Consider the following 14,477-nt stretch of genomic DNA (forward strand, 5'->3'; position numbering starts at 1 on the left):
AGAGCTGAAAATTGGCCTCGGCTTATTCGGCTTATTAATCGGAAAATATGGTAATTAAAGAACAGTAAATTGTAAACAAAAACACATGTAAAGTGGAATAAATACAACTTGTACACTGTGTATCTATACACAGAAGTGATGAACATTTTATTCATATTAAACCTTTACTCTACTGCTTGCCATGATAATAAAATATGCATCAATAAGACAAATACTAAGCATCAAAAAATTAGAGTAACGTTTTAAGATTATAAAACTACAAGAAGCTGTAAAAATTAGTTAAAAATAAGTATAAAAAAACTCATGTATGCAATAAGTTCTACAATTTACTTTCTTGTTATAAAAGTTCTCTTCCAGGAGAGTAACAGCTATCAAGATGTCACAAAGGATTAAACTGCATGTTATGGTGAAAGGATTTTATTCAACAGAAAAAATGAATAATAATTAAATCACAGCTTTTGCCCCATTATTTTTTGCAAAACATTCCAATTCAGTTGTCATTTTTATTACTACTATTTTAACTTCTCTTACAATTAATGAACAGAAGGTTGTATTTATTAAAATCAGGTTAAGTCAGAAGAGTTGGCAGAAACACAAAATTGATAAAACCTACAGAACAGAAAGGTATTTAGTAGCTTGTAAGAGAATTAGTTTGTATTTAAATGAAATTGCTTAATATTCTGATGTTATGATTAATGTTAATAAGCATGCAATAAGAAAGTTGAACCTGTTTACATTCAACAAAATACACAAATATTTATAACCTCAAATAACAATAAACTAAACTTATCAAAAAATAAATCTTTTTTCACCATATTATAACTTACTTTTTTCAAGTTCCAGTGCATGTTGTTGCGTAACTTGTCTTAACTTTGCTCGCCATTGTTTTTCCTGATTTTTTATGGTTTCTTCAAGCTGTTTTTGAACTTGAATTAACTAAAAATGGGAATTTAAAGAACCAGTTATTCTCTACTAAGCCTATTCTATGTCTTTATTTAGAATTTTTATCATTACATTAACTCACTGCAGAAACATTGAAAACTTTGAATAATATGGCTAATGTCACAATATTAAATAATATTGTATTATTAACAATACTAGAAATTTTTGGTAGTGTTTTCTATAGTTAATTGTATTCTAAAGGCGTACATATAAACTCAGTAAATTTCATTTTGTTTAAAAAAAGCAAAGGTTAATTTTTCAATTTAAATGTTATTATATCTTGCTTAATAAAACTTCTATCTACATTTCTTTTTTCATATGCTTTTATATATACAAACACATCTCTTAAATGCTTGGATTGTTACAGATATTTGGTAGTTGGCTTATTAAGGCATTCTGCCACACATTAGTACCTATGCAACGACCAGATAATTGAAATTTCCAAATACCAAGAAAATCATAAACTAAACCCCAGTATATTCTACAGGTAGTAGAAAGAAGTTATAAACAAGCTACACCAAGAAAAGTTTGTTAACTAAGAACCTTATTAATGCAGAAAGTGAAGTAATTGTAGAATGATATACAAGTTCTACATTTCTTTAAGCAATCATCTTAAGCTTTATCAAACTAACTGAACGTATTTAATCCCTCTTTTGTTGTAGAATTATTCATCATTAACACTAATTTTTAAAAGAAACTCTACATCACATTTTTTAAACATATTGTTTTCTTACTAGTACGTGTTTATCAATCAGTTGTAAGGAATACTATTTCATAAACACAGGTATTTTGTTTTGAATTCTTGAAATACTATGCTCAAACAAGTATATCACATTTATCATTTACAAGAATTTGAAATTAACTTTCTTTTCTCACTGACAAATACGTGCTACGTACTTCAAAAAAAGCTTTCAAAAGTGCCAGCTACACTAGAAAAAAACAAACTATACTAAATACAAAAATACTACCATTTATTTACAAGAAAATTTGCAGACTATGTGCAGCCCTATTTTGGAAATTTATTAGTATAATTTTCATGTGTATCATCTCTAAAAACATTTATTTCAGCAAGATCACAAAGTTTGTCTGTGAAACTGTTAACCAAATCACCATCATTTATTGCCTATTTTTTCTGTTTGTCACTTTCTTTGTCCTTCAGAACTATTGATAACAATCCTCATAAGCTGGTTGAAACGTTCTTAAGCTATCCTCCATCAAAATCATCCAGGCTTATATGTTGGTACATAGGCAATGGATGAATGGCAACAAAAAGACTGCTAGTAAAAGAAATCAGTACTTGTGTTCTGAGAATGTAGCAATGCCCCTTGGATCAACATGTTCTCCATCATAAATGGGTAATTCAATTTAGTTTAATGGTTTCCAGCATCCCCACTACAGAAACTGTTTCAACATCAATGCTACCAGTTTGCTTGTCACTCACCTAAGACAGTCTCAATGGCACAGCCAAAATAATGTAGAATTGGACTGAAATGAACAGCAACATGTTTAATTTCTTCTATGTCATGAAGATGAAGATTCTGATCAGAACAATACATTTGTTAAAACACATTTATTGTTATAAAATTTACCTCAGTTTGGTCATAATTAGAGCATTTCTCAAAGATATCACTGATGGTTAACAGTAATTTGTTTTTGACACAAGGCCATAGAAGATAAGTATTTTATTTCAGTTTTATTAAATTTCCACAGATATATGCTAAAAACATAAATAAATCCAAGGATTGAATTTCTTGAGCTTCAAAAATTGTTTGAAATTTCAAGGAGAAATTATTATTACAAAGGTTTCCAATGAATATGAAAATGCAGATATTGAAATATATAGAAACTGATAACAATATCTTCAATAATTTACAACAAGCACAGACTGGTTTTATTAGGTTAAACAACTGTGGAAAATGTTCATGTGTATTGAAGTAGACCTAATACTGTGGGGTTTCATTATTTTCTATAGAATATCTTTATTGTTTAATAAAAGTAATTTAAAAATTATTGATGTACTAGTTAAATACCGATAACAAAGAATATCATCAAAAATACTGTGTGCATATCTATATATGTATATATAAATAAATAAATGTGTGTGTATGCCACTTCTAGTAAAGCTTACAACTGTAATGTAAAGCACCACATTAACAACATAAATAATTATTTTTCTATGTTCTATAATTTTTCTTAAGCAGGTCATTAAAATTAAGGTGATGATAAAATTTCACAAATTCTTTGATTTTTGAAGAATTGATTTATGTTTTATATCACCTTTTATATTAAAAAATGAAGCATTCTCATAACAGGGCACATACAGCTCATTTTATGTTAATGAATTACATTACACACAAGCTAGTAAGAGCTGCTCACCTGTGCCTTTTGAAACATTCTTATTATTATTAATTATTCTACTTAATCTTAATTAACCTAAAAAGATCCCCATTTTTACATTTTAGTTAATTTTATAATTATGCATAAAGAACATACATAAAGAGCAAGAAATAAAATACTTAACCAACCTTCTTTTTTCTTGCTGTTGATTGTTAAAGATTGTTTATAGTATTGCACTTAAGTTTTATTTAATTAAATAATGCATCAAACAATATAGATTAATATCATCCAAAAAGTAGACAAATTTCTTTACATCTTAAAAATTTTCTGGCTTTCTAATTATGAGATATTATGAGCCATTACAAACTCACCCAAGCTAGCCATTAACTTTCTCATGGGAACGATGTCAGTACTCTGAGTGAAATTAATATTTAACCATTCAGAACATAAAATTGTACGGTATTTCACAGATGAAAACCTCGACTTTCTATTGGTTATAGGTAATATGTAATTAAGCATAAGAGAAAACTATTAACACATTATGAAATAGAGGATGTGACTGGTTGGTGTGACAGGAGGGGTTTGATTTTTTGAGTAGCTCTGTAACCAAACAATATTAAGATTATAAAAGAATATGGTTTATCTGACCAATGACAATATATGGAGAGCAGTTTATGCTTAATTTCATATATTTCCAAGGGGTGGTAGAAAAAATAAGGAAGATGACATTCTAAAGAGAAAATGTCATGTATGTCACACTAAGGGAAATTAAGGACTGTTTTTTATATTGCCTTGTAGAATTAAGAATTTAAAATTTATATACTATGAAAATTTGGTTTATTAGCTAAGATTTTATGTTACTCTTATTGGTATAACAAACAAAAAGTTTATTCAAATTTTGAATGTAAGTCACTAAAACCTAATATCATGCACAACAAAAAATGCCTGTGACAATAGGGTTAAAGGTTAAAATAAGTACTATCAATCTTGAAATTTAATTTCCAATAAAGAACAAATAAATAAACAACTGCAGCTTTCATATAGTTCAAAAAAGATAAAGTAACAGCTAGAATAACCAGTATGAAAGATTAGATATCAGTTAAAAATTCAATTATCAAGTACCGACTACCAGCCAGTTTCACTGGTAAGGTCTTTATATTAATGATCCAAAAGCATATGAGACCTAGCCTGGCAGTGGATGATATTCTCGGGTACTTGAAATTGATAAACTAGTCACTTTTTCAATGCATAACTATTGCCAGGTCTGTATCCAACCTTCTGGAAATAGTAACTGGTGATTGATACTTTTTCCATTATTTTATTTTTATTTGTTCTTGCAAAAGAAGCAATAGAATAAAATGTATAAAACAATTATAATGAATCAAAATGAAATACAGCAAAATAGGAAAAACCCAGAAATTCAAATAAAGTAGTAGTGAATACTATGAGAAAAAATCACATTACACAATTATCAAACACACACACTGATTAATCTATTTGAATCAAACACGTCAAATCTGAACAGTATTTGAAAAAGGATGCAAAAGTAACTATGTATTTTGTTTCAACTTAACTCTTACAAATTATGTTTATTTATCAAAAACTAATAAATTTTCTGTGTTAATTCCTCAATTTAATTTTAGATAATAAAGTTACAAAATGCCAATGTTTGAAACATTGTTTCACATTTTTTTCCATTATTTGTTTGTAGCTGCCACAATTTTTATCTTGCTGTATTTATTTTTCCTATGTATTTTCCAGTTTTATTACACTGAAATAAAATTTAAGGATCTTTCCAGGTCTGGGAGAGCTAAAAGTGTACATTTCCACCTTTTTGAACCTAGGAGAACCATGAATTTTGAAAAATTATTTAGATTTCAAAAAATTAAGAAAACACGTTTGGATGATCTTACTAAAACTATATTTGAAATATAAATACATAAGTGACCAAAAATAAAACATTTAGCACAGTTCATAAAAATTACCAACTGGACTTATTTTATTATTTCCAAATAATAAAGTTCTTCTGTTTCTTACCCCCACCCCTTACCTGTAATTGAAGTTGCTCTTTCAAGAGACTTGTCTCTTCTCTTTGTTTGTTCAATTCTTCATTTACTTTCATATTTTCTGCATCAACCAACATACCCAAATTAGAAGGAGGAGTAAGAGTATTGTACTTGGCACGCAGCTCCATCAAAGCTTGTTCTGATATCAGATGTTTTTCATTTAGGTCTTGCATTTCTTTTAAAAACATCTCTTTCACACTTTCCAACTCTTTCTAGAAAACACAAATTTTATCCTATCAGTGAAAAGGAAATCTCAGATAAGTTACAATGACAGCTATCACCAAAACTTCTTGTTTAATGTATAACTGATCACTAAACAATGCAGGCTTTTTGTATTGTTCTAAACATCACTGCATAATCTCTCATGATCAACTGTAATTACCATAATAAAACAAGTTATAAACATGTGACAAATGTCAAAACCTCTCCCAAATCAAATATGAGCTACACAGGTTAGTCTACAATACTGTTAAAATTACATAGTTGCATTAAACTTCAAAACAGCCACTGTTCCTAATTCACATAAAATTGATTTAGTATCATATTAAGTGAATACAGTAGATCACTATAACTTGATAATAGGTAAATATTTATGTTTCTACAGATCCAAAGATAACAGTGTGATGATATTAATATAATTTTTATTTTTATTGAACTAGTGTTGGATCTCTTTATTCAGATTCATTTACTTTGTCTAAACTTTCATGCAGATGCTCTGCATGTAATTAGTTTTCTCAGCAAACATACACTACTCCTCTTATTAAGGTAAAAGCTACATACCAAAAATGTTTATTGTATAGAAACTAGGCTACTCTATAGGGCTAATGCAAGCATACTTCAAGGAGTGATACAGATACTGTTGAAATATGTTTTAGGAAGATCTTTCCATTAAATATATTTATTAGAATAGTCACTAATGTCGATAGCCTAAAGGGTTTGTGAGATACTGTACTAAAATAGTGGTTTGGCATAAAATTGAGACGTGCACTAAAACTTTGCTCTCACATAAAAATGAGTTATCTCCTTTATTCCTTCTTTTTTTTTTTTACTTCAAGTCCTATTTTTGATCCAGTATTTGTTTGATATAGAAACTATTCTAGCAGCTAGTAGAAGTCACAAATGAAATTAGAGGTCTGTCAGTCAAATGAAAAGCTTTCATTTATATGAATCTTTGTACTTCCTCTGAAGTCTGTGTATAAATTAAATTCTAAGTGTAGCATTTTGTGATCCAAATTTTCACACATACACAAAATATTTCCAAAAAGGAATCTAGAAGCAATAAATCAGCAGGGTACTGGTGAAAGTCTGCTAACTAAGGCAATTACAAATTTCTAAAGTCTGATAAAACTACAGGGTAGCCCGTAAGTCCCTACCCAACCATATGTTATTATGTTATATTCAATTACGCATGTAGGCAGCTGTTACCATGGCATTTGGAACAATAACCCCTGCTATGTTGAGGAAAATGTCTCACAGAACATGGCGTCGCATAATATTATGCAGAGAGAATGAGGGACAGCACACTGGATACATAAGATATATGTTCTTGAACTTCAGTTTTCCTTGACTAAAGGTGAGAAAGTCCACATTTGATATATTCCCAATAAAATATGATATTTGTTTACACCTTAGTAAATCACTGTTTATTTGTCTATTATTTTCTCTGCTCTAACTTTACCCAACATTAGTCAATTTGCTCATGAGTATACCTAGTGAATATTTTTTATTATTATTTTTCACCACCTTACCTGTTTTAATCTAATAAGTTTCTAATGTTTACATTTTAGTTACTTTTATAATAATAAACAAACAATGAATAATATTCACCTGGTTATATTTTTTGCTGTTGATTATCAATTAAACTCTACATTTTAAACTAATGGTACTACTACACTAAAATTTTACTTAATACTGCACCAAAGAGCACAAAATAATAACATGGAAAAAAGCAGACAGTGGCTTTCTAATTATCAGAAAAAGAGATGTTAAAAATTCAGCTATACTCATTGATATGTTTAAAATGGGAATAACATTTGAACTGGAAAAAAATAATTCTCTATACAGCAAACAACATATCATAATCCTTTGACAGATCAAAATCTTGGCTTTCTGTTGGTTATAAATAATGTAGTATTAAATGTCAGAAAAGTATTGACAACTTGTGAAAGAAAGGGTGTGATGGCAGGTGTGTGGCAAAATGGGGCTGATTTTCTAGTTTAGGGCTCCATAATCAAAGAATATTATGCGTTGCCTGAGTAGTAACTATGTCATAATGAATAACTTAGCATTATATTATGCACTTCTTATAGGAATGGCAAATAAATGTGACCAAGAAAGCAAGCGTTATGACTGAGGATGTTTCAGAAAAATATTTCATTATATAATTAAGACCTAAAGAATATTAAAATATGGTTCAATGCCAACTTTATTTGTACACTGTGGAAATAGATTAGTTTAATAAAGCTTTGAAAGCAACACAATAAACAGAAATGGAGATTTTAAAATGTTCAACAGTTTCACTGAGCCAATAGTGTTACTACTGTTTATAGTTAATATGTAAGTTTTGTTTTTTGTTGCTACATGTTAAAGTACTATAAAAACCATTATCTAATGTTTTTGTGTTATGTTTAAGAATAAACATTTAGAAAGAAATTCCAAACAAATGAAGAGATAAATGAATGAAGCCTACTCATATGTAAAAGCTAGTATGAATGTATCACATACATTACTCTCCTATAGTAGATATTTCTAATCTGAAACAGCAAGTTTCTCCAAGTTCTAATTGTGGAACATACTACTGTATTTGTTTGAATGTAATGTACCCTTGAATACAATGCAAACCCAAATTTGAAAGGTAAAATTGATTTTTTTTTTTTTTTTTTTTTTTACATATCTGTTGTACAAAATGTATTGAATTGTTTCTAAATAAAGTATCAATGTATTAAATATTTTTTGGGAATATTTAACTAAAACTTTTTAACATGTAAATATTAAGAAATGTATTGAAAATTTTATATGTGGTAATACACTAATCTAACCATTCATCTTCACATAAATCTTCATCATTGCCACAATTGTCACTACCATCTAATTCACCACATTAATTGGATTTATTTCCTTGTACTGTTGCTTCAACCACTTCCGATTCCTACATCATGTCATCATCTATCCCACCCTTGGTATTAGATATGCAATATTTTTGGAAACCTTTAATCTTGCTTTAATGACCTTTGGATGTAAAAGCTAGTAAAATACCTAACAAAATTAAACTTGCACAAATATAATATGCAATCAATCTTTTTAAGTTATTTGGAGGTAAAAATGTGCATAATATTCAGGCACATACAGTAAATTTATTAAGATTCTGTGCAAAATTCAGCCTTACATGTAACTTTTTTTATATATTTTGACCTGTCACTGTCCCCAGGATAATTGTTGTAAAGTTGGTATGACCATGTGTACTTGTAACTTTAACACAAAACAGAGATGCATCAGTGTTTTATGGCCTATTTTCTGATTGATAAGCTACAGAGTGAAAGTAGCATATGAATGTTGTTTTGTCACTTTTAAAAACATTTAATTTAAAGGTTGAGAAGAGCAGTCATTTTTTTCCTGAAGTAGTCAAGAACGTCTTCTGCAGGGTTGTACAAGATTCACCATGTTTCAAGCCCTGCTCAGCCACCTCCCATCCAGCTCCAGGCTTTGCAATGGGCAGTCAGACTCTTAATTATAGAAATGGTTCCATCTTTTTGGGTTTGTAGGCTTCCTTTGAATCTCAGAAGTTTTGGGATGATGACACATGCTATTCCTTCAGTAGTCCCAGTGTAACTAATAGATCTACGACTTCAATCCAATAGATCTCCAAATTGCTTTCGTTAGGAACAACATTTTAGTTTTTGAATGGTGATTGGTTTTCTTTAACTCTAAACAAACAATCATGTGTGTTTGTATGTGTGTGCACAAATGTGTTTATCTCTTCACAAGTATCTCTTCAGGGATGACGTGTGCATATTAAAGGTCAGGTTACCTAGGGTACATAAACAGAGTATCAATTTTCATTCTGCATCAATAATTTAGATTTTCTTGCTGTCCAACAAGCAATAGTGCAAGGTCTAGATCTCTTGCAGCAGAATATCCTCATGAGACATTTCATCAATTTACTCTCATGGAAATTGTTTTTTTTTGTTTGTTTTTTTTTGAATTTCGCACAAAGCTACTCGAGGGCTATCTGTGCTCATGGAAATATGTATTATCAGGGCTTTTTGCAAAGTGTGGTTCTCGCTCTACAAGACTTATTCCAGGGTTAATGAATTTCTTAGATTGTCAATATCAGACCTTACTTTCTCCTGACCAAATGGATTCTCTATTGAGGTTTTCCAGTATATTTGCTCTCAGTTTAGGCCTCCTTTTGTGGTGATAGTCTTGGCTCTGTTTTTTTTTGGAATCCTTTGGTTTCTCAAGATTCCCCAAATAGAAGTGGATTTACAAATATCCATGTTGCATATTCTGGTCCTTACAGATAAAAAAAAAAATCTGAGTTACCTTTCATCAGATTTAGCATTTTTATGCCTTTTGCTGTCCATTTAATTTATCCAATGGGGTACACTTTATAGACTAGTATTTGAACTTTTCCTAGTGCTTCTCTCTTATATTCTTTATATGATGTGGCAACTTTCTTCTGGGGGTTTTCCACTACCCACCATGGCTGTTTTAATAATATCTGCTAGGTTATAAGAAGGGGTTACTTTTGTCATAATCTTGTCTCTTTATTTTCCAGGGTTTCTTATATTCTACTTTCACCAGATCCCACTGTTTGGCAAGATGCCCAGACAAGTGTGCTTTTATCAATCTAATTCTGTACTAATAACCAACTGACTATTCTTATTACCAGTTGCATCAGGCTCTGTAAAAATATGGTGTTCCATAAGATCAGCTATAAAGGTCAGTTTGTTTTTAAAAACTTAGGAAACTTGGTTCACCTACTGCACTGTTGCTCAGGACTCGTGCACAACCCTCCAAATTCTACTAGTGGAGGTAGTGTGTGCTTACTACATCCAGTTTCCAGTTGTTGGAGTAGTGGACAGAGGATTTTCCTCTGGTGTGAGTGTGTTTTTCCACTCTTGGAGAAGAGGGTGAAGTTGGAGACCCTCCTACCTGGGTCCCTGGATGTTTTTCCTCGATGTCAGTAAGAGTGGCAACAGCCTATTTGTAATACTGAATGTGAAGTGGTCCCATTCCAGTTCCTTTGCTGGGCATAACATTCCATGTCCTCTCCATAATTGTGTGGGCAAGAGGAATGCTCCTTGCCCATTCATTCGGGGAATGAGGACGAATGTTCATAATTCCAGGCCAGATGACTTCTGTTCCTTTGTTTGAGTAAGGCATACACAATCCTGTCATTCCAAGCCTGAAGTATTGCCTTTCAGCCTTCTTCAGGTGGAGAAGGAAGTTTGTCCACTTCAGTGTTGCTTACTTTCACGTAGTGATACCAGTCTTTCAGAATGCATCAATTTATGGCAACAAGTTGGGATCTAATCAAAATTACATATTTATATAATATTATATATATCCAACTGCCTCAGCCTGTAATATGGGATATAGGGACCAAGACCTCTTAATTCCAATCCCAAGTTGTAGAGCTCTGGCTATCTGGTAGGGTCTGGCTTATAATGATAATCAGTCATGTTCCATGAACTGTATTCTGGGTAAATAGCACACCCATTCTGGATGTAGTACAGTTTCCCCACTTGTGTACCACTCTTATTTTGATACATCCCTGTTCTATACAAATGCTTTCTCTATAACTAATGCCTGCATTGGCTCCTCCACCATCTCAGTTTGGAATTCTAACTGTAATGTCAGAGGATTGTAAGTATGTTTTGGAAGTTAACACTTTCCTAAAATGTATTTCCAATAATACTTACCTCAGCTGATGCTCCCCTGCTTCTCCTCCCCACTAAAAGTTAGTAACTGTGAAATTATGTTGTGTAAAAATTTGCAGTAACACCTAGAAATATTCCATCCATCAAAGTCCCAACAACTGAAGCCTGCAAGATAGCTTTAGAACTTTATATCCAAGACCCCAACCCATTGATTGATATCCCCAGCAACCAATTAGCAACTCTTATAAAATTCACTACTGCCAAAACTTATTTTATGTCCAATAACCAAAAGTACCGACAAATAAATGGCCTAAGCATGGAAAATCCCATGTTACCAGTTTTAGCCAACATTTTTATGACAGATTTAATTTCAAGCTATCAATTCAGCCTTACACCCACCATTATACTGGTACAGGTATGTTGATGATACAATTGTTGGATTCACATCTACAGAACACATGCTTAGTTTTTTTCAACTACGTTAACTCTATTCACCCCAACATTAAGTTCACCTGTGAACAGGAAAAAACTAACCAAATAGCATTTCTTAACCTCAAAATCACGAGAACTGATAAAAACTTCAAAACAGAAATCCACAGAAAAATCACCCATACTGAATTATACATTCCCTGGGATTTAGCACATGAAACAAAACAAAAACTCAACATATTAAGAAATCAAATAAACACAGCCACAAAACTATGCTCACCCAAAAAAATTAACAACCAAATAATCAAAATAAAACAACATTTCACCAACATCAGCAAATTTCCTCAAAAAACTGTGGAAAAAATTATACGTACACACCTAGACCAACAATGAACAAAACAATAAATCAAGATACAACAAAGTACAAAACCTTATACTGCTGCATACCATATGTTCCCAACATCAGCAAAAAAATAACCGACATTTGGAAAAAACTAATAACAAAACACAACATTCTAGTACACACCAAATTTATTCAAAAAACCAGGTTCAAAACTAAAGTCCATACTATGTAAAAATTATACTGATAAACACAACCCCATTATAAATGAGTGAGGGCTATAAATTCAATACCAGGATAGAAAACACATTGACATGGGTGAAGAGATTTTCAAATTAGATATTGCAATCTAATTGCAAACATCAAGCAATAGCTATAGCATTGCCATAAATAAATGGGATTAGAAATACATTTTCCATTCAGTAAAATGTTAACTTTCACCTTACAATTTATTTTACTTTCTAATTTAACATATCACAATGCAATCATCCTTTCCATTTGTACTATTGCTCATTTTCTCATTTTCTACAGCAAATACAGTTTATAATTTTTTTGCTTTAAACTTCAACTCTATATCTTGTCCTTTTTTAATCCAACTGCAACAGTTCACTGCATTCTTTTCCTTCCATACATTAATTTCACAATCACCTCGTTTTTGCAAAAAAATCAGGTGACTATGCAGGTTCATCCTTGTTGGACCTTAGGAACTCTATGGTATAATACAAAAATATGTTACTAATTTAAAAAAAATTAGAATTATGTAACAATTTTCACATGGAGATGGTCCTTTGATAAATCGGAATGATTTATACCTGTTTTTCAAGAAAAGAAACATATTACCCCATGGCATAAATAAAGTCAAAATTATTTGCTCTGATGGTGAAAAAGATCTACTACTAATCAGTTGTACCAAATGGGATTCATATATTGTTGTTTTCAGCAGCCCCAGAAAGAATTCTAAAATTCATTGCTGAAATAACTGAGTTTCAAATTGTTTAAAGTCAAAATGTTGTCTATTTCATGCATTTAAAGAAATGAGCTAGATTTCTAGTGCACCAATCATTTTAAGAATTTTGTATTCCATAGAAAAGTTACTAAGGTTATCTTCTAATATTTTTAGTTACTGAACAGAGGGAGAGCAACCAGTCAGTATCATCCTGCCACTCACTATCCATGCTGAAGGACTGACATACCCTCTCTTACAGTGTTACCATAGTTTAAAGAGTGGGGAATATTTAGAAGTATCATAAAGATTCTCACATGGGTTACCAGCTCTAAAGTCCAAAGTTCTACTATAGAACAAATCTTAAGAAGTTCAGGTTTGGTCTTTGAGAAATAATAAAATGTATGTTATATAAATTACTTAATAAAAGTTGGAAGTGTATAAATACAGAAAAAAATCTTGCCATATTTACATTTCTTTTAAAAAAGAAATTACTTTCAAAATCAAAATGTAATGTCATTAATAAAAAATTACAATACAAAAAATGAAAAATCATATTTTATATAGATTGTTTTAAATTAACTCACAGAACAAAATGTTGCTGGTTATATGATAGGATTTAAGTAAGATCTAGTTAATGACTCCCAGTAAAGTCACACAAACAAAACAGAAATACCTTCTGAATTTCCTGTTGTTGTTCCTTCCAAAATTCAATTTCTTTTTTAACTTCTTCCTTTCTAGCAATAGTTTCTTGTTCTGCCTGTTACATTACACAAAAACTTTTGATTTTCACATGCAGTGGTTCAAAAGACACTTTTATCTATATACCCTCATACTGCCTTTTATACCATTTATGTTACCATACAAATACACAATACACTAAAAGAACAAGGGTTAAAGCCATAGAATTCATACTTAAGTTTCATTTTTTCTAAATAAATCAAAACAAAAATAAATTTTTTTTTTCTGCAGAAAATATTATTTATAGGCTGATGAAACTATTTCAATATAGCACTAACTTAGAATTCTTGCATATGACACTTAGTTTTACTGTGTAATAAGAAAAATGTTTCAAAAGTCTATCTGAAGACTTATCCTTAGAGAACAATTCATAATAGTGATAGTCTATATATTATTGTATCACTTCCTATGGGAAGTTCTCCAAACACAGAAGTAAATGCCTTGTTTTTGCAACCCATACTGGGTGGGTGAAAGGAAACTGTTTGATTCAAAGAACCAAACAAGTTGAGCATTAACCATCCCCTCTCCAAGATCTTACAGAAACAACTCGTCAATGGTTGATTGGTTGGTTTGATGTTTTATGGTAAAAAGCAGCTTGGCTATCTGCACCAAACATCTTGTAAAAAGTTAAGATTAAAGTAAATTTAGTAAATTTCATTAAAGGAAATTAATGTAAAATAAAAGAAAGTTTAAAAAACCATAAATAGCATTAAAACCAATGTTTACATCTAGTCTACAGCAGTAAGAGAAAAACTACAGTAATACAAGTTGTAAAGGACTTTCTGTAGCATAATTGT

General features: G+C 30.7%; 1 protein-coding gene across 7 annotated transcripts in view; it reads right to left on the reverse strand.

Annotated features, from left to right (window-relative positions):
- The window catches only part of DZIP1 (DAZ interacting zinc finger protein 1), an 88,040-nt gene that overhangs the window by 37,419 nt on the left and 36,144 nt on the right, over positions 1–14,477 (reverse strand). For all 7 annotated transcript variants that reach the window (XR_013012069.1, XM_076448293.1, XM_076448292.1 and 4 more), the window contains exons 7-9: positions 13,616–13,699; positions 5,330–5,557; positions 829–936 (exon numbers count right to left, since the gene is read on the reverse strand). Coding sequence is in view for 6 of the 7 variants with exons in the window: in XM_076448293.1 (XP_076304408.1) it covers positions 829–936; positions 5,330–5,557; positions 13,616–13,699 (420 nt within the window). In the remaining variant the exon portion in view is untranslated. The remainder of the gene's footprint in view (positions 1–828; positions 937–5,329; positions 5,558–13,615; positions 13,700–14,477) is intronic.

The sequence above is a fragment of the Tachypleus tridentatus genome, chromosome 8 (assembly GCF_004210375.1).
Source record: "Tachypleus tridentatus isolate NWPU-2018 chromosome 8, ASM421037v1, whole genome shotgun sequence".
Lineage (NCBI taxonomy): Eukaryota > Metazoa > Arthropoda > Merostomata > Xiphosura > Limulidae > Tachypleus > Tachypleus tridentatus.